This window comes from Epinephelus moara, chromosome 12 (genome assembly GCF_006386435.1).
Source record: "Epinephelus moara isolate mb chromosome 12, YSFRI_EMoa_1.0, whole genome shotgun sequence".
In the NCBI taxonomy this organism is placed as follows: Eukaryota; Metazoa; Chordata; class Actinopteri; order Perciformes; family Serranidae; genus Epinephelus; species Epinephelus moara.
The window spans coordinates 29,952,152-29,972,122 of NC_065517.1; the positions used below are offsets into that span (position 1 = coordinate 29,952,152).

General features: G+C 41.6%; 1 protein-coding gene across 1 annotated transcript; it reads right to left on the reverse strand.

Annotated features, from left to right (window-relative positions):
* Positions 1 to 714: 714 nt before the first annotated feature.
* On the reverse strand, positions 715 to 14,580 carry mtmr9 (myotubularin related protein 9). Its single transcript, XM_050058537.1, has 11 exons — positions 14,520 to 14,580; positions 13,944 to 14,133; positions 13,096 to 13,204; positions 12,869 to 12,994; positions 12,600 to 12,773; positions 12,260 to 12,477; positions 11,800 to 11,961; positions 11,550 to 11,691; positions 11,127 to 11,347; positions 10,585 to 10,736; positions 715 to 4,067 (listed from the first exon to the last, which is right to left on the reverse strand). Exons 2-11 carry the CDS (start codon positions 14,123 to 14,125, stop codon positions 3,904 to 3,906), a joined length of 1,650 nt encoding a protein of 549 aa, XP_049914494.1. The 5' UTR covers positions 14,126 to 14,133; positions 14,520 to 14,580; the 3' UTR covers positions 715 to 3,903.
* Between the last annotated feature and the right edge of the window lie 5,391 nt (positions 14,581 to 19,971).

A 19,971-nucleotide genomic window follows, 5' to 3' on the forward strand; every position in this document is an offset into this window, starting at 1 on the left:
CTGTTTAAAAAGGGCTGACACATAGAGACAGACAACCATTCACACGCACATTCACACCTACGGACAATTTAGAGTCACCAGTTAACCTGCATGTCTTTGGACTGTGGGAGGAAGCCGGAGTGCCTGGAGAAAACCCACGCTGACACGGGGAGAACATGCAAACTCCACACAGAGGGGCTCCCCCACCTGGGGTTCGAACAAGGAATCCTGCACACAGCTTTAAACCAACAAAGTATGAGTGTCATATGTCGTCAGTATTCAACATCAAACTGACGTTGGCATTAGACATTCTGACATTGAATTCTGGTCGCTTGACATCAAAACCTAAATTCAACCAAATATCAACGTCTGGACAGCTGGGCATCATCTACTCCTCCTCCTGATGACAATTTGAGTTCATTTTCATAAAATCAGAACTCTGTCACTTTAGAAATGTTGATATGATATGTATGAAATGGTTGAGTCTAACATATTCACGGTTTACAGAAATGTACAACAGCAAACGTAGCAGCTAGTCGCTAACTTTGTCTGTCGGACATTTGATGTGGGCTAAGTAGCGTGGGTTGATGAGAGTGGGGAGAAACAATAATGTTGGTTAAGTATTAAAACTATACATCAGCAAAGTCTGATAATGTATTTATAGTTGATGGAATGTTAAGACTGATAAAAATCAAACAAATCTTGCAGCGAGAACAAAAACTCTATTGCAGAATCTTTTGTGCTATATTTTTTAATGTCTTGAAAACTTAAAAAAAAAACATGTAATCTTTTCAACAATAATAGATTTTTACAGACATCTGATCAGCAGTGATAAATTTACTTAAACGTTTATTTTGAAATCAGACTTTTGCAGTAAGGCATTGCACAAACACAGTAGAGTTTTTGACTTTGACAAAGCAACGATCATAATATAATGCATAATGCAAGCATAGAAAATTTGCACACGTGTATTTACACCATTACCTGATTGAACGCATTGTTCGATGCGTGCACACACAAAGCAACAGTAGGTAAGGTGTCTTTTTTTTGGCAAAAGGAAAACATGTATATAGTGCAGCTATGAACGACTGTCCCTTTATAAAGCAGTTTAATGTAGTGGCAGGAATCAGTTTAATTAGTGTGATTATTACATCATTCTTGAAGCAAATAGATTTAATGTATGAAGACGACGTGGACACACGCAGAGAAAATGCTATTTCTTACTGGCCAACACACAAAATTGGCCAAAGATGACCACAATGGGTTTAATTTTATCCCACAACTGCCATGTTTTTGTATTTAAAGTGCAGCATAAAGCTTTCCTGATATGCTAATGGAAGCTACCATCACCCACAGCACTGAAAGATGAGCTTTCATGTCACTTTGCCAACAAAATTCAGGTCATGTTGCTGTAAACAGGTTGAGCTGCTTCTGTAAGTGCAATTAAGGATTCAGAAGAAACACCAGCAGTGTTTTTGTGGCTTTCATGGTCATGAATTCCAGTATGATGACTCCTTGCGTCCTGCGGCTACAAGACGTTGACATGGTTGGTGTCATCTGCACACACTCGAGTCTAATAGTTGGAGTTTGGTTGCATATGTTGGCATGTTTTCACATTTAATGTTGAGACATATATTGTCTAATATGGCGGCAGCTGGTGAGCACTGACAACAAAAGTGAAGCTAATTACAGGAATTATAATTATCTGTTTCTGGTACTGTATATGCCTTTCACACAAAGTGCATTAGTTTTGGACCTTGAGCGACTTGAAAGCATCTTGTTTCATAATGTCCGTGAACACAACATTTATCATATAACTTTAATACCAAAATATAAATTGGTCTTTGAAGCAACATCTCACATTAATATATTTTCAAACCTGCATCAACTCTGTAAAGTCTCCTGATAATAATATGACCAACACACTGCTGCAACAAATCCTCATACGCTCACACATATTCGACTATTACGCATAATGAAATTGGAATAGAATAATAATTTTGCCCAAAAATAACCAGGCGAGCAAACATTTCATAAGGTTATGTTAAATAAGTCTGTCTCAATCCCTCCAGCTGGCTGCATCCTGGAATGTCAAGTAATGATCAGATATTTATATACGAGATATTTCCATCAGATTCCCATTAACCAAGCCTCCGCTCTCTTCGTACGGTGTAGCAGGTGCTGACCCTACCTACGCTTATTACATCATCTCATCGTGCAGCAGAGTCACATGCTGCCTTATAGCACCCTATATGTTGCCATAGTTACTCTGCAGTGCTTCAGTGGCATTTACATTCAGCAGGATGTTTGGTGAAAGCGTGTACCCTGTGGTAAATGAGCATCCAGTATTCCGGCCTGAAAAAGATCAATGCCCCCAAACGAATATAGTGATCTATTAGAACACACTGAGAGAAAATGGAGTCATTCAGATTGTTAAGGTATCTTTGTGTGTGTGTGTGTGTGTGTGTGTGTGTGTGTGAGATGTGAGGGTTTGACGAGAATTAGTGACTGTAAAATCAGCTGATAGTTTAGGAACTGAAGAGTTTTTTTCTCATAATAGAGTAAGGATGCAATTAACTATTATTTTCCTTATCATTAAATCTAGTGATTAGTTATCTGATTAATTAATTACTTAATTAATGAAATGTCAAAAAAATGAGAAAAAAATGCCAATCTGACATTTTCAAATTGAGCATATTGTCTGACCAACAGTCCAAAAACACAAAAATATTAAATTTACAGTGATTTATGACGAAGAAAAGCAGCACATCCTCACGTTTTATGAACTGGAGCCGGCGAATGAGTGCATATATGCTTCAAATAATTACTGAAATGTTAAATCAATTACCTAAATAGCTGCTAATTATTTTTTGGACGATTGATTAATTGATAAATCAGCCCCTCCAGGATGTTGCAATGTCACGATCCCTGTGAATTCTGCGCAACCTTGCAATTTTGTCCGAACACTGCAACTTTTCCGCAAATTCGACCAATCACTGCAGTTTCCTGTGAGTTTCACCAATCACAGCAGCCCCGGCGCAACGTCACCAAACTCACTGCCTTGTTTCTGTTTATGGAGATGCATGAACATCTCACACTCACCAACAAAAATGACTGCTTAAGAGTGAGCAAGACAGTTCCCTGACGTACTGCAATGTTGTGATGGAACACACCTTTTTAACCCCAAAACACACTCAGAAAATGGCTGAAACTGGGTCGACGACAGACAAGAGATATTACCATGACAGGGGCTGTTGCATCCAGACCTATTCCACATGCAGAAGGTATCAAAATGAGTTAGATTACATATTTATGGTTAGCGTAGTATCAATTACAAACTTTACTTTCACTGGTTAAAGTTCGATTAATAATGAATATACAAAAAAAATCACAACTATTTTTGCATTTTTTACCTTAAAAAAAGAAAAAACACTGCAACATGCATTGCAGTTTATTAGAAAAACTGCAATTAAATCAGGCATTTTAGGGCGCAGGAGTCCCAAAAGCAAATCCTGGAGGGACTGATTGTTTCAGCTCCGTATTAGACAACTATGAGATGATGAGTGTTTGGCTTTTAGCAGCACTCTTAGGAAATAACGGCATGTTTTTTTCGCTCTCACTCCTGCTTAGTTTCAATAAAACAACCTGATAAATTAGCTTTAAATGTATGTTTTTTTTCCTGTATGCACGTAAAGTGTCAGGGCACAAAGATAACTGTAGAGAGGTCAGTTATAATATAATCTCAGTTTAGGGCCGTTCTATTTCTTTTTTTCATCTGTGCAGGAAACCAACATGTAACATCAATTATAGACACAATCCCAAATTATAATGTTTTGATTTTAAAGCCTAAAATTGGGCCGACACTGATCTGTTTCATTATATTTTCACATTTTCTACCTCTCTCTTCCATCTCTGTCTCTCACTCTACGGCGTCTGCAGCAGAGGATCTTCAGTCTCCAGCTGGGCCAGCTGCCTGCGCAGGCTGTTCACTTTGTTCTGAAGCTCCTTGTTGTATTCAATTATGTGTACCATTTCCTCGTAGGCCTCGTCCAAACACTTAGAGGAGCGGTTCCAACGAAGGAACACTCCTGTAACAGAAGACAGGGGAGAGCACTGTGAGTAATCTGTGAACAACAACAAAACCTCACACAAGGAAGTGGTTTCTGTTATTCCTTTCATGCTCTAACAAACATCTACAGCTCTGCAATTTGTACTGTGAGGTTTAAGCACAATCACACTGGCATGCCGATTCCAGCAGGTATAAATTAACCATTTCCAACATCATACTTCATCACAATAGTACTGACAGTAATAAACACATGTAAAGATTCTTGAATGATCATTATGGGACTTTGATAGAGGAACTTCTAACTGACACAGTGGAAAAACACAAGTGTGAGGACAGAGGTGTGACTGGAATTTAAGTCACAGTATGATGGAGACTAGTCTGTCATAATGAAAGTGAGTGTGGTAATGACAGTAAAACATTTGCACGCAACAGAGGTTTAATGTGCATTCATGCGGCTAAAATGTTATTTATGTCACTCATCACGGAGATCTCAAATATTTTCTCATGTTATTCATTAACACATGGGTGGACTATTGTTTCCTTGCACTTGAAAGCAGCAAATTAAAAATAAGTTCCTTGAAATTCATGTTGGAATTAGTACACCTAGAAATACATTTTCCAAACTCTAAAGTAGGAATTACAGAAGTTCTTAAAGGGACATTGTGTAACATTTTCAGTTGTTTGTTGGCAAAAATTGATGTCTGCATTCATAAATATGTCATCACTGGTGTACTATTACCTCCACCAATAATCTGACTTATTCTCGTAAAAGGAGAATTTCGGATTTGTTTGTACATTGTGCGGGTAAGTCGTCTGTGGGGTTCCATTACGTTTCGCCATCTTGAGAATACACCCGCCAGCAAGGGACATACAGCACCGCCTTCGGCGTTTTCGTTGAGAGCCAGGCCAGCACTGCGTGACTGAGGAGCCGAAGGAGAGGAGCAAGAGGCGCTTCGCTACTACCCTGGCAAATTTGAAACAAAGTCCCACTCTTTGAGCATAATGCAGGATCATGCATATGCAGCATCATGGGAGATGGAATCCTTGTCGCCAAGAAAGCGCAAAAGGGAATAGAAAAGGCAGCGTGACCGGCGAATTAAAAAAACGAAGGCCTACATCGGGGTAGCCTTTCCCAGGTAGAGAGAGCTGCTGAGGGAGAATGGTAATGCAATCACAGGCCAGCGCCGCTGTTGGCTGTTTGCCGCTGTTAGCGGCCAGTCGCTAACAGCCTCATCCCTCTCCTCGCATCACTGCGCCGCTGTTAGCCGCTGTTAGCCGCTGTTAGCCGCTGTTAGCGCTGGCCTGTGATTGTATTACCTTTCTCCTTCAGCAGCTCTCTCCACCTGGGAAAGGCAACCCCAATGCTGACCCTTGTTTTTTTAATTCGCCGGTCACGCTGCCTTTTTGATTCCTTTTTGCACTTTCTTGGCGACGAGGATTCCGTCTCCCGTGATGCTGCATAATACTTGATCCTGCATTATGCTCAAAGAGTGGGACTTTGTTATGTGGCAGTAGTGCCGCTGGCCACTAACAGCTGTTAGCGGCGCAGTAATGCAAGGAAAGGGATGAGGTGTGTGAGGTTGAGCCACTTGTCAGTTGTCAAAGGACAAGACGTGATTGGTTTGTTTCAATTTACATCCGTCCCAACAGTCCTACGTTGCAAACACAGCCAGCATGGTGAGGTGGGGGTTTGTCAACTCGCGTCGCGTGTGTCTGTGTAGGAGCCTGAATGAATACTCCATGTAGTATCGGATGACATGGTTTCATCAGTGTTATCATAGCTTTTTGGTACACAGCGGCCACAGTTGTTGCAATACGCGTTTGAAACAGTGAGGCGCTAGAGTGCGCCATCTGTTTGAATACAATATATGATTTCAGCGTTAGATGGGAGAAATTCCTACACACTGTGGCTTTAAGTTTTTGATTCCAGGCTAGTAGGAGCAGAATACTAATGGGAGCAAAGGACAGCAGGATAACATAACATTACTGAGAGGATTTAAGAAGAACACCACCCAAATTATTTCTATGCCGTTCAATCAATATTTGCAAACATGTGCTACTCTCCTTCAAAGCCAGAAACCACAGAAGTAAGTCTGAAACTTGTGATGTCATTGGGTTTAAAGTCTGCAGCTGCTCCATAGACAATGAATGGAATTCTGATTTTGTGGGCCCACAGACTGTTTATTTTCTTTTTTTATACCCGTGTAGTGTTCTTAGTTCTGAAACAGGAAATTTACCCATATACTCAGTACGTTTCCCTGGGTGCTCTGCTCTCAGTGTCATCTAGAACACTGGTTCCCAAGTGGTCCAGCCACAGGATCCAGATTTCTCCTTAGTCATTGGTTCAAGGCCCGCAAGGTTTAATACATTCAGTTCAGTTACATACAGTCACATATATTTATACTTGAATTTGACCATGTCTTCGAGCTTGTTTGCTGGTGTCACTCACTCTACAGCAGGAAACAGCACTTCAAAATAAAAGCTCTGAGCCGGAAATTCACTGTACCTAAAAATAAAGTGTTTTTTACAAACCTGACATGTTTGCACTTCACTTGCGGTCCATTCAGAATGGACCCGCGACCCACTTTTGGACCGCGACCCACCAGATGGGAACCACTGATCTAGAACATCTTTCCCAATTCATTGTCTGTGGAGCAGCTCCAGACTTTATACCCCATGACATCACAAATTTGAGTTTTAGCACTCAAGTTTTTAATTTGGGAAAGAGTTGTTCATGTTTACTAGTATTTTTGGACCGTCTCAGACCACAGGACTAACATGTATGAATTTTGAAAATGGGTTTCAAAAGTTTCCCTTTAAGCATATCTAAATACTAGGCAAAGGGAAACTGCAGCTACTTTACCCACAAAATGACCGTTTGTATATCAATTAGTCATGCTGTGTTACTTTGAAATCTTTGTTTTTCTCGCATGCCTCCACGAAAACTCTCCACACAACTCCTGCAGTGTAATCAAAGTCTCACTCAACCAGCTGTGTGCTCAGTGCTCCCAAACACAGTGACAGTGAAACATCCATGCGCTATTAAAACCAGACTCTAATACTAACGTTTTTTAGCAAAAATGATTCACACGTCCAAGCACGGCCTGACTACGTGTCTCACAAACAAGTCATTTTGTGGGTGAAGTATTCCTTTAAGAACATGGACATGAAGCCCTGCTCACATTCTTTGTAAAACAACTCATCAAACGTCTTTCCAATCCTAAATCAACAACACTTTTCTAAGCACAACTGTGCCTTTAGATATTGTGTGAAATCATAAAAAATGTATTTGGTCTTCTCCAAAGCCTCGATGCAAACCATTAGTCCCCATTACTGTCAACATGGAGGCTATACATGGCTTTCCATGGGGTCTTTTAAGTTGGCCCGGGAGTGTGCGTCAGCCTCTATGGTAGGTGTTGCGTAAGCAGGATGTCTGCTGCGTTTCACGTGCCTCAGTAGTTCTCATAGTTCATATAGATGAGGGAGTGGCTCTGAGGCTTTAAGGCAGGAAGAGGGGCCCCTTAAATAGGTTCGACTGAACCTCATGACCCTGTGTCTGTTTGGAACCCCTCCCCCTATGCCTCTTATGAATGGCTTTTGAGCTGAATGCAACATTCAGCAATTTCAAGCATAGTGGTCCCCGGGGCTTTTTTTGGAGTTTAGGTCAGTGAACCAACAACTATTGAAACTATCTTCTTATTTAAACTATTTAAGAATCACCATCATAAAGTCTGTCAAACTTTATACGTTTGTTGCATTTAACGAAGTCATTTCATACACCAGAACTGACGAAATGTTTCAAAATGTTTTTCCAGCAGTGGATACTTGAGTCGGCATCTAATTTATTCTGTGCAAAACTTGATTCACAAGTAAGAGAGTGGCTCTGCTTAGAAAAAGACTGATACAATCTCAGTCTCACCCTGTTACACGGAGGTTAAGTTTCACACTCAAGGGCGCTGAGAGAGAAAAGAGCAGCATGCATACACTTCACCCACGCAGGTTTTCTTAAGCATTATGGACCCATCGCTGTATCACCGTTTGCTCATTTTATTTACCACCATTTGTTGCTTCGAAACGCTGCATACTTTATGTCAAGTTAACAAAGATGGCAGAGGTAAATGAAAAAGCTGCTACTTGTATTTATAGAAAATGATCAAGTAGGGTTTTACGCAGCATCTGTGACGAGCACAAGTGGGAAAGTGTGCTACAGGGTTAAGATTAGCGTGCATATGACTGCTAACTAGTAGTGAACTGTCACTGTCACTGTCACTGTCCAGCGTCACCGGGCTCAGGTGTCAGTGAGGACACCGTCTGCGCGGCCTATAATAAGGCAAACACGCGGGCCAAACACATCGCCGAGATGCCTGCAAAGCAATTTGAGCAATGTTAAAAATGTGAAGGTGCTGAAAGCCAACTGAGAGGAAAAAAGTCATATGAGCTCAGCAGCCACATGCAGAGATTGACCTCTTGCTGCTCAGAGAGATCAGAATATATGTCATAGTTTCTTTATTTCACACTGAATACCAAATTTTATCAATTATATGCACGTTATTTTTTATTAGCCTGTCATGTTCACACTTTATAACACCCCTTAAACTGCAGATTTTTTTAACAGTGAGAGCTGTTTCCTGCAGTGACAATGTCGTGTTGTGTCTAACGGTCATGTAATTGAACAGGAGGAAAATTATAGCCTGTCATTTTTGTGTCTCACATGGTTAACTGTGGCTGCGACAAATGCCCCTTTAAAATAAAACACATGCACGCCTGTTTTCATGTATGTAACTCCGAACATAGGGGCAAAAGTAAATGGGGACCAAAATATCCATGTTGTGGTACTGATTTGTGGCTCACGGGGTCACCCAGTTTATCCACTGTGCAAATGAGGAAATCAATGGTGCCCCCTTCTGGTTGGTCTGAGCAAAAATGTACCGACAGATGAGACTGTGAACAATTAATGGCCATGTCTCTGTGGCTTCTCCACCCATTGTTAACAACTGTTCAAGGTGTTACTCATTGTTCTTAGCTGTTCACTTAGTCAGACTTGGTTTAAGGTCTGTCATCACTCAAAGCTTAAACCAACAGCATGATTCAAACGCACTATGTCATGACAAGTGTCACGCTGTGCAGACAGCATGCGGTCCTACTGGTTGATGTGCACAGAAACAGGCTTTCTGTGTAAAACAAGAATATCAGGATTGCTGGTGGAGCCTACTCCCTGTCTGCTTTAGCTCACATTTACAATGCATTATAATGATTCACTCAATCCTCTACAGCAGTGGTTCTCAACCTTAGGACCCCTAAATTGATACACTTCTAGAGTGAATTAATAATGAATATAAACTCATCCTCATTTTTCAGGGGAACCCCCTGGAACACCATCAAGAACTCTATAGGTTGAAGATTTTCCATATAAAGGTGACAAAAACTTCAATTGTGTGACCAGAAGTTTAAATTTAAACAATGTGTCTTAGTTTGACACTTAGCAACAGCTTTATAATGAGCATGGGTTTCAGCTAATAAAACAAAAGCTTCACTTAGTTTATCTCAACCCTGTTTTTAAACCTGCTTAAACATACAATACGAATTTTCTGCTGCTATCAAAACAGTGACAAAAGATGGAGCAATGCCGTCACTGCAGTCAGTTTCAGATTCCTTTACCAGGAGCCGAAATATCCAAGGAGGTCTCCTCCTCTCCACAACAAACAGACCCAGCGATTTCAACCAGTAAAAACACTGAATGCAACAGTTTCATGTTAAAAATCAGTGTTTTTCTGATGCTATTTGGCGTGGCGAGGGCTGGAGCCAAACTGACACGCATATTTGCTCAGCTTTTTCCTCTGATAACTTAAGATCCAGACGTCTGATGACTTAAAATCCTTCCTCCAGTTAAAATACATAGTTAACAACTGAGATCTAAAAACGGCATCATAAAAATGTGCTTAAAAAAGTCCATAACTGACAGTTTCTTGCAGACAACATCACCCTGATGCATGTGCAAAGAGGATGTGACCCCACTGACAGGCGACGGCTGCCAAATAAAATGGACCAAGTACTAGATTAAAATTATGGATTACTCTGGGTTTAAACATTGTTGGAAACATTTGAGATAAACTAAGTACTCAACTCCACAAAACATAAAACCCTGTTATAGTTGTTTTTAGATATTTCAATGTGGAAAAGTAAGTTAATTGCGCTTGTTGCTGCTAGTTTTTGTCTGAAACATTTGCACCCATATTGACTTTAAGGTCTGCTCCTCTAACTGTGGAATAATTCTGGTCATTATTCTTATTTTTTGCTTTGGTTTAGTCTTGTTTTCAGTGTATTTTTAACAGTGTTTTCTTTCCTTATCCAGTGCAACACAAAACCAATATGGCTGCTTTAAAAAATTATATTGAGTGCTGAGGGATACAGTGTTTATTGAAGGGTAGTGCAAATGTAACCAGCTGACATTACCGTCTTTTCAATAGAAACAACCCTTTAGGTCACCCACTGTACATAATATCAGCCACTGCATGTCCTTTGTGTTGGTTTCTTACCTTCCCACAGCAGCAGACTCTGAGGGGCCACAGAGGGCCAGATCACAAGACTGTTGGCCTCGTAGAGCGGGTTGGTCAGACGCTCCAGTTCTTGGGGCCGGTTCACCCACGACCACAGGGACACAGTCTTCTCAGGTAGAGACAGTTTGACCCTGTGAAAACAGAGAGAGGGTTTTAGGTTAGTCAATAAGAACACTGGCTGCCTACAGTCTGATAACTGGGCACATAACCTGAACAATGACACATTCCTGCATGAATAGGGAACATCTTGTTCATTTCCCTTAATAAAACTCTCAGTTAGGCTCACCTAACCCATAGCAGAGACAATTAAGCTCTTTAGTGGCCACTAAAGCGAAGAAAAGGCAATTTTTGGATGATGTAACCCTTTACATCAATGTCATGAATGGGACATCACCACACCCATGACTTATACACTAGAACTGAACCTTTATAAACACTGTATTGTATTGTATTTGTTTGCATTAGATTATGCAGGTGCACTTTGGGTATTACAGCCCAACCTCAACAGACTTCACACTCACCTCTCGGCTGTGCTGTTGCCCAGGAAGGTGCCAAACTGAGAAGCATAGGCGTGTTCAAAAACCAGCACCAGGAAGCTCTCGCTGAATTCAAAGGAGCACGGAAACTGGCGAAGGATCTGCCACACGCAGTCCAAGAAGAGAAGGAAGACAGGTGCCTCCTGTCGAGGCTTGTTGTTGGAGTAGGCTGACTGGGCGCAGCGCTGCTGGAACGGGTGACCCGCCTGGGACAGATGGTCAAAGAGGTTAAAGGGGTCATGAGAAGGAATACAAAGACTTAGCAGTCCTGCTTACTTTACTAGCATGGGAACATTTTTTAAGCTTGTGTGTAACTGCAAGCTTTTAAAATGAGATATTCTTTATTATTCCATGTATCAAAAAGGTGAAAAAGATTTTGGCTGCGCTTCAAAGGTCAGATAAGCTCACCTGGAGCCACTCTCGCTCCACCAGACCCTGGAAGCCTCTGATGGTCCTGCAGGCCGGATCAAGGATGATCTGAGCCAAGGAGGTCACCTGCAGGGTGGAGTCTGTCCCCTCTGTACCATGAACGAGCACCGACGCCCCCTCCCTGAGACAAACGCACATTGTGAAACCTGTGATTTTCTAAACTCAGTATGTACAGCTTAGTATTTTACTGGTCTATGATCAGCATAACAAGCAAATGCTGTTCCCTGACCTGTCGATACACTGCGCAGCCAGGCAGGCAGTGGTGAGGATCTCCTTGACGTGAGTCTGCCAGCTTGAAGCCTCTAGCTTGCTTAACCAGCGGTCCATACTGTGCGACTGGTCGTTACACGCCTCTACCAGCTTTATCAGGCTCTCCTGGAGGATGTTAGACCTGGGAATGACAGATGTGTCACAGAAACAAATGTCTGAATAGTTCGTACATACTGAGTGTAAATGTCAGTAACACAAATGTTTCTGACACATAGTATCAATATCAGAACCTATCCAAAGACTCTTAACAATGTTTATGAAAAGTTTTCACTGTAACAGGGGATGAGTAACTGATATATAACTGGTCATTTGGCGGTGAAGTATTCCTTTAAGGAAAAGACACAAAAGAACTTAGCACAAAGATTAGAAGATTAGTTATTACCTTTATTGCTCCACTGAAGCCCTTACTGATCACTCACCTTTCGATTGCCTTGTGGATCCTCCTCCATTGGGGGTAGTTAGCCTCAGACTCAAATCCTCCCCCTCGAGCTTTGGCCTGCTGGGCAACATTGATGGTGCGTGTGTCAATGATGTAGCCGCGTTTGCCTGGCCGCAGGGTGGCATTGATCAGCTTCTCGTCTTCCTTACACCGCCGCCCGTTGGTGCCTGTCAGTGGCTGCCCTGCTCGCATCATCACCTGAAAGTGGAAGTAATATGAGGCAATTTTCTAAGAGTAAACATTCAATACAAACAAAACAGTAAATCCACAAAGACTGTTTGCAGCAGAACTCATATAAGCTCCAATTCACAGGCTCTCACCATGCCATTCTTCTTGTGGTAGTAGCTAAGCACTGGAAAACGACCACTGTGTCGGAAGGTGGCTACTTTCCTCAGTGTGTCATCATCAACATCTTTGGGCACTGCCACTAGAGGGGGGTATGATGGACACACACTGAAGTCCTTGTTGACATCACTCAGTCTCCACTCATCTGTCTGATAAAAGAGATGGAGACAGGTTAAAAGAGGGGTGTTTAGCATGTTATGAGGGAATGTTAAAGTGAAAGTTTTTGTTTTGATCAAATCCACACCATGGACTCCAAATCTTTAAATGCATCCTCTGGAAGAAATGAATTCCAGCCGTCTTCTATGACTTCAAACATGGGCCGGTAGAAGAAAGGGTACATCAGGGAGGGTGAATCAAGAGTGGACAGAGCCTAGAGAGGAAAATATATATGTTAATCACATGTAGAATTTCATTTAACATTAAAAACAGGATAGCCTTTCAGATCGTAAAAGTGACCAGTTTTCTTTATACCTCAATAGAGCTGGCAATGTTGAGACACTCTTCCATGCCAGGGATGTCGAGCTGGATCACCCTCAGGTCTTTGCATTTGACTATGATGCTCCCCAGAGACCCCACAAACCTGAAAAGGAAGTTGAAGATTTTATTCAAAAGATAAGCTTAGAAAATTAAAAGAAATATGACAGAATGACCCCTGTGTGGAAGTTGCATGTTCTTCTCTTGTTGGGAATCCTCCTGGCATATACTCCTATACCATAAGATGCACATGCTAGCTGTAAGAAATACTCCTGCCTGCATTTGATGAAGGCACATACCTGCTGCTGCTAAATAGTTGTGGTTAATACTGACAACAAATTACCAAAATGAATTAATAATGTCTATACTTATACATCACATAAGGGTGTCAGGACACTGCATTACTGTGCAATCATTAGTTCATTCCTCAATGCTGTTACAACCCCTCCCCCAGCCTTGTCAACCTCAGTCTGCCGGAAACACTGCAGTGTCAGCCCATAGTCAAACTCACACTTCCTGTCACAGTTTCAGATCCTCTTCCCACTGTACAGCTCAAGCCTAAGTGTACTACAGAAAAATTAGCAGAGACAGGCTCAGATCTGCTGCATGCAATTGCAGAGATGGACCGCAAAGACAGCTTTAACCGCAGTCAAACACAACTCTACTTTCACTGTTTCCTCTTGGTCATGCAAAATGATTTCACCAAACACACATCCTGCTGATCTGCCTGTTTGCATAGTAAGTTTCATGAGGGGTGAGACAAAAAGCTCAGCTAATGAAACTGCAATTTCACTGATGTTTTAAAGGTGTAAAATCCCCACACAAGTTAATAAGAAGCTCGTCACCTTTTCTCTATACAGTCAATGTTTGAGTGCAGCAGCCAGAGCTCCTCTGTGTTGTCCTGTCTGGAGGAGAGAATCAGGTGATGACCCGTCAAACACAGTGTCCCCTCCACTGTGGGCATGAAAGGCCGATGTAGGACAACCCCATCCACCCTGGGTGTCTTTATCAACTCTGCAAACTCCATGTCCCGACCTGGAAGAGGACAGCAGACAGCCAAGATACAGCAGAAACAAATGATGAGGGTGTGGGGTTTTTAAAGCATATGGCTACCGATTAGCTAACGTAACCACTGCTAAGACAGACTTACACAAAGCCTGCTGTGCTGCTGTTAAAGTCAGATATCATAAAAGTCGATGTCAGTAAACACTGAACCGATAAATGCTGCAATAATTAGTCAGATAGCTAAAATTAGCTTGACTCAGGAAATGAAGTGGCTAACGTTAGCTAGCTAGCTAACCGGATACATTGTCCGTCATTTTAATATTTACGTCAAATTGTTTATGTTATACAAAATATAAACGTACATAATAAAAATTCACGCCTTTCATTTATGCTACAATTAGTTGTCGTACAATTACCTGGTTATCTTTTCGCTATATTTGCAGTTGGGCGAGACTGGTACGTTCACATAAACAAGCCGACTGGAAACAAGTGCCGAGTGATATTTGGGTCGGGTCGATTTGCGCTGCAAATTCCTTCTAAAAATAGAAATTAATTTAAATTAAGCTTTTCAGTTATTTTAAACATCAAGGTTATAATCAAATGTGAGTTTATAACGTCAATTCAATGGGACAAAACATATGAAATTAAATAAAATTGTGTGTAAAAATGTTGGTTCCTATCAAGATTTTTTTTATCAGTCATCTGTCAGTTTAGTCATTTCAGGGCTTTACTTCAGTTTAAGGAATTTTATTTCTTTTTCTGTAGAAGATTTTTTTATGAAATGAATGTACATTACTGTTTTTAAACTCATCCACGTATCATCTATTCATCTCCTGCTGTATAACAATACTAAAAAAGGGACACTAGGTGGTGACATTCAGAGATTTTTGAGAGACTCGTGGCATTGAAGGACTGTTTATGGCTTCATAGCTTCAATAACACCAAATTTCAAAATGCCTGAAAGGTACATTCTGCATGATCGTGAGAAATAGTTATCATATTAAGAAATGATAACACTTTAAGAGAAGTAAATAGGCCCCAAACTCAAAAGCAGACTCTGAAAGGCAGACTGGCTGATTTAATAGCTTTTGTTAGGTCAGTCAGGCTGCCTACCTCTTCACAGTGATCTGTAAACAACTATTGACAAGCAGCAAACCAGGCAGACTAAACTCAATAGAAACAGCCAGCAGGCATGTCAGTTTACATGAACCAGCTGGGAACTAGACAGCAAGAAAGTCAAGGCTGCTCAGACAATCTAATAAAATGAGAAATAAATTGGCATCTATTGTGTGTTTACTGTAGAGCAACATAAGAGGGGAAAAAAGGACGAAACCTTGGAGGAGGAGATTCAAAGAAAGATCCATCCCTCCTTGGATGGCTGGGGATGGAACATGAGCCATATGGAAAAACGCCAGTTACAGTAAAATAAAAAGGGTTTGAAGAGATAATCTAATATTATGACATCCAAAACAAATCCGGGGAATGTTCCAGGGAAATGAGTCCAATAAAACAAGTTGAACGTTGTTGCAAGCAGACACTGTCAGGTTGGTGTAGCGGGGGGTTAAGGGGAGGTCAGTGGATGGAATTCCTCGGAGCATGTGACAGTGTGGGCAGCATGGTGAAGCACAGGGCAGGTTAATTTGGAAGATGGAAATGCAGCTCCTCCAAACAGCCTCAGAGAAAAGAGCAGCACAGAGTCCTTTAGATACAAGACTGGACACAGAAGGCAGTGGCAGACCAGACTTCAGTATACTGACACACACACAGGGACGTAAAAATACACAGTGAGGTTGCACTGGGGCCTGTGGGGTGGGTGGGCACGCCCTCCGACAATGTGTTAGGCAGAGAACGGGCCCTTGCAAGTGACTCAGATTGCCACAACAGAAATACTCCTGTGTTCAAAAAACGCATCACATTTAACAAGATATAGTGCCATTTAATATATATACCCTCGAAAAGGCAAACCTGGTTCTCTTTACAAAAGCCAATAGGATTTTTTCCACTGGATTTACAGAAAATAAGCTCTGCGGCAAACAAAAGTTTATAACACTTACTCATTTTGTTTAGCAAGATAACTAATAATTCCCAGATGAATACCGTTTTTGTAATTTTTGGTGTAAATGCAGTCTCCACAAGTAAAAAGCTAACATTAGGCTATAAACAAACCACAATAATGTCCATATGACTTCAGTGTCACCACGACAACAAGGCTGTAAAGTGAGCGATGATGCTCTGTAGTCCTATTTAGCCACGTTAATGTTAGGCAGCTATCTGTTTAAACCAGTAGGAGGTAGTGTTGCGCTGTCTATTTCACAGCAAACGTGGTAGTTTACATTGTTTGTCCCTGGCAGGACACTGTAGCATTGACCCGCTATGACTGTGTCCGAAATCACTATTCACTACATAGTCCACTATATAGTGAGTTCACCATTTTGTAGTGCTTATTATACCCTATGTAGTGGACTAAAAGTATCCCACAATGCATCATCAAAAGTAGCGTACAACCGATGGCCACTCTCCAAACATTAAGCTAGGTGCACAACCTAACGCATTGACGGATTGACGCTGACCGGAAGTCATTCATTCCAATGGAGGTGAAAATGACGGATAGTAAAGGACTAGCGCGCAGCACGGCAGCGGTTCCGTTGACCATCCGACCATGGAGGCGTTGGATTTTTCCTACTCGGGCTTTGACAACATGGGAGAAATGGAGCGTTACGGTGCCGGAAGTAGGAAATAACTTGCAATCGCAGTTGTAAACAAACAATATCTCATTTATTGATGCAAAAGAAAAATAAGCATAAGCTTTTTTTCCACTATTAAAAGTGATTGTTGACCATAGGTTGATTTCTATGCGGTTGATAATCTATATTTTCGAATTTTGCACTCATTTCCATAGCCCATTTCGCGCATATCAACTCTTTCAATAGTACACTACTCAACTCGTCTCAGTTCAGTTGGTACAGTGACAGTCAACGTGAGAGATCTTCGCAGGAAGATATTGCTAGCTCTTCTGCTAGATTACGTCGCTAACAGCTCTCGCCAACAGCACGCTAGCTAGCTGCCTGCATCTGGCCAGGTCCCTCATCGACGGAACCTCGTGGCGTTGTTCTGGGGGTGGGGAAACGCTATGTTAAAACAGGAAAAATAGATTGTGCACCCCGCGTTATATCCCATCATGCATTGCGCCAAAGCAACAGACATTCTGTGTGGGATGGACACCGAGACGGCCGAGAGAAGAAAGAGCAGTAGCAGGATGACAAGCAGTTGTTCATGTTTAACTTATGATAACATGTTGAAGTTTGTTTTACCAGTTCATTTGCCATGTATTAAACTGTCAGTTCAATGTGTCATTGCTAGAGATATAAATAATCAGCAACTGATCTTCTCTAGTGCTATACAGTCACTGTACAGAGTAGGGCTAATAATGCTAGCTAATGTTAGCTAGCTAGGTCGCAGCCAGCTCTGATTTGTGCTGTAATGCGTAATGTTATACATTAAATTAAATTATTACATGACTGACAGGTAGAACAAACTTAAACACAACAAAGGGTAAACAGAAAATTACTGACATTAATAACTTCTTGTATTTACCACAAATATGCATATCAGTATATTATTTTGGATGGTTCACCAACCGATGTTGATATGACAAGTTTTGATTGTGCGACAGCAATGACGTAATTAAGGGGCAGAGAAAATCTGAGTAACCTGAGTAGTGTCTGAAAGTGTTTTTTCAGGTTGCAGATAAGCTCACTATATATTCCTCTACATAGGGGTCCATATGGTGAGTAGGGAAAGTTGTATTTAGTTTGACAGTTATGTTCATTTTCATTTATTGTTTTATTTTTTAATGCTAATTATTGTTTGAGTAAGAGATTTATTCCTTAAGAAAGGTTAATTTTCTCATGCCCTGCAAGACTGACTTTTTTGATGAGGGTGTGATGCCAGCAGCAGAGATGTTACTGAGTGCTGCTGTGAAATAAACAGCGGTCGAGGTCTCAACCACAATCCCGAATCCTGCGTCTGGTGCCTCCTTCTCTCTCCGCACGGCACTACAACTGCAACTATAAAGAAAAATCACAGGGCAGAGTCCAGGGGAGGTGTAGAGAACACGTAACTTCAGAATTTACATGTGGAGTATTTAGTATTAGTATTAGAGGCCGTTTACACGTACACGGTGATTTTGATAAACGGAGACATCTTCCTTCGTTTGTGCCCTTCGTTTACACGCAAACGGAGGTTTCTCCTCTGAAAACAAGTCTTTCTAAAAACTCCGGCCAGAGTGGAGATTTTGGAAAACTCAGGTTGCGCGTTTGCATGTAAACTGAGATAAACGGAGATAAACGGAGTTATAGGCAGCTGACGTCACAGTATGCGCCGGAACTTGCGCCTGTGTCAAAAGTGCGACCTATGTTGCTATGGTGACAATGGATACATGGAAGGCTTGAGCTTCTCGTTACACTGCCACCTACAGGTTTGGCATGCTCTTGTGTATATATACACGGGTAAGTGTAAACGAAGATCTTTTTGAAAACGGAGACGGTGAAATGTCCGTTTATGGAAATAGCCGGCCACGTGTAAACGGCCTCTCAGAGTCCACTCTCACCTGGCTCACCAGTTGTTACAAAACTGGGCCTGGGAAACATTTCCGCCAAACTTCAGATGACCGGTCAATTGTCCAAATATGTAAAAAATCTTTGGTTATTCCAGTGATTTCTGTTGTCTTGCTACAGTATGCAGCTACAAACAAGCTTACACTTCTGCCAGTGCTCAGCAAAGCACCTGCACAGCACGGCAGCCATGCACCATAGCGGCAGCACACACTTTTTTAAAGCAGCTTTAGCCCGAGCTAAGCATAAACTGCAGTTTCCCGCATTATAGAAATCATTTCTCAGTTAATCTCAAATTAAATAGGAAGCCACTGTATGCACAGCCATAGAAAAGAGATAACTACAGTTTGAGTCTGGAGTAAGAGATCATAAAGGAGCCGGCTTCCCTAATAGCAGCTGGGACTTTACTCGGTAAGAGAAAGCCGTTGCCTGAGGACTTTGTCTTTAGTTCTTAGGGTAGCGAGGAGGCCCGCCTGCTGAGATCTTAAAGCACACACCGACCTTGAATGGGAGACTCCCTAAAGAGGTGAACACTTTTGGAGGGGGAAGAAGAAGAGCAGATGGCTTGGCAAAGGCTCGAGTGGGCCTGTTTGTCTCAGTCACATCTTTGTCAGGGCAGTGTGTGTGTGTCTGCGTGTCTGTGTGTGTGTGATGTATTGCAAATCAGCGCAGTATTTGCTTCAGTTGCAGCCTGTCTGGGCTTCACAATAGATGGTTTGCTCTGAGCCTCTCCAGCCCACATCATAGAAAACGCATGTACGGACGCCAGGGCTCAATTGAATGTGAAACCCGGCGTTGCTTTACAAACCAAATAACTGCCCTTCCTCTGAGGAAAAGATGCTTCGCTGTTGCTTTTTTTTTCTTTTTCGAAGAGGATGGACTGATTAAAAATAGCTTTCAATGCAAATATTCACTTCATAGCGTACCGTACGCAGGATACAATAGAGTCACCTAACCTCTATGTTTTATTTAACAGGATCTTTAGACAAATGTGTCGGTGCAGGGGGAGATTTACTTTAGCATCTCTATTATGTATGTGTTTCAAGAGAGAACAGACACTTTTCTCACTGAGGATTTCGGCGGAAAATATTCATAAACTTGTCAAACACAAAACTACATGTTCCAATAAAAGTCCACTGATAGACCTGGATGAGTAACCAGAACCAACTGTGATCAAGTCGTTATCACTGAACTTCCAAATCTGAACGCTCGCTGACGTCACACAGATCAGCTTTTGACATTTCTTGACAAGCTC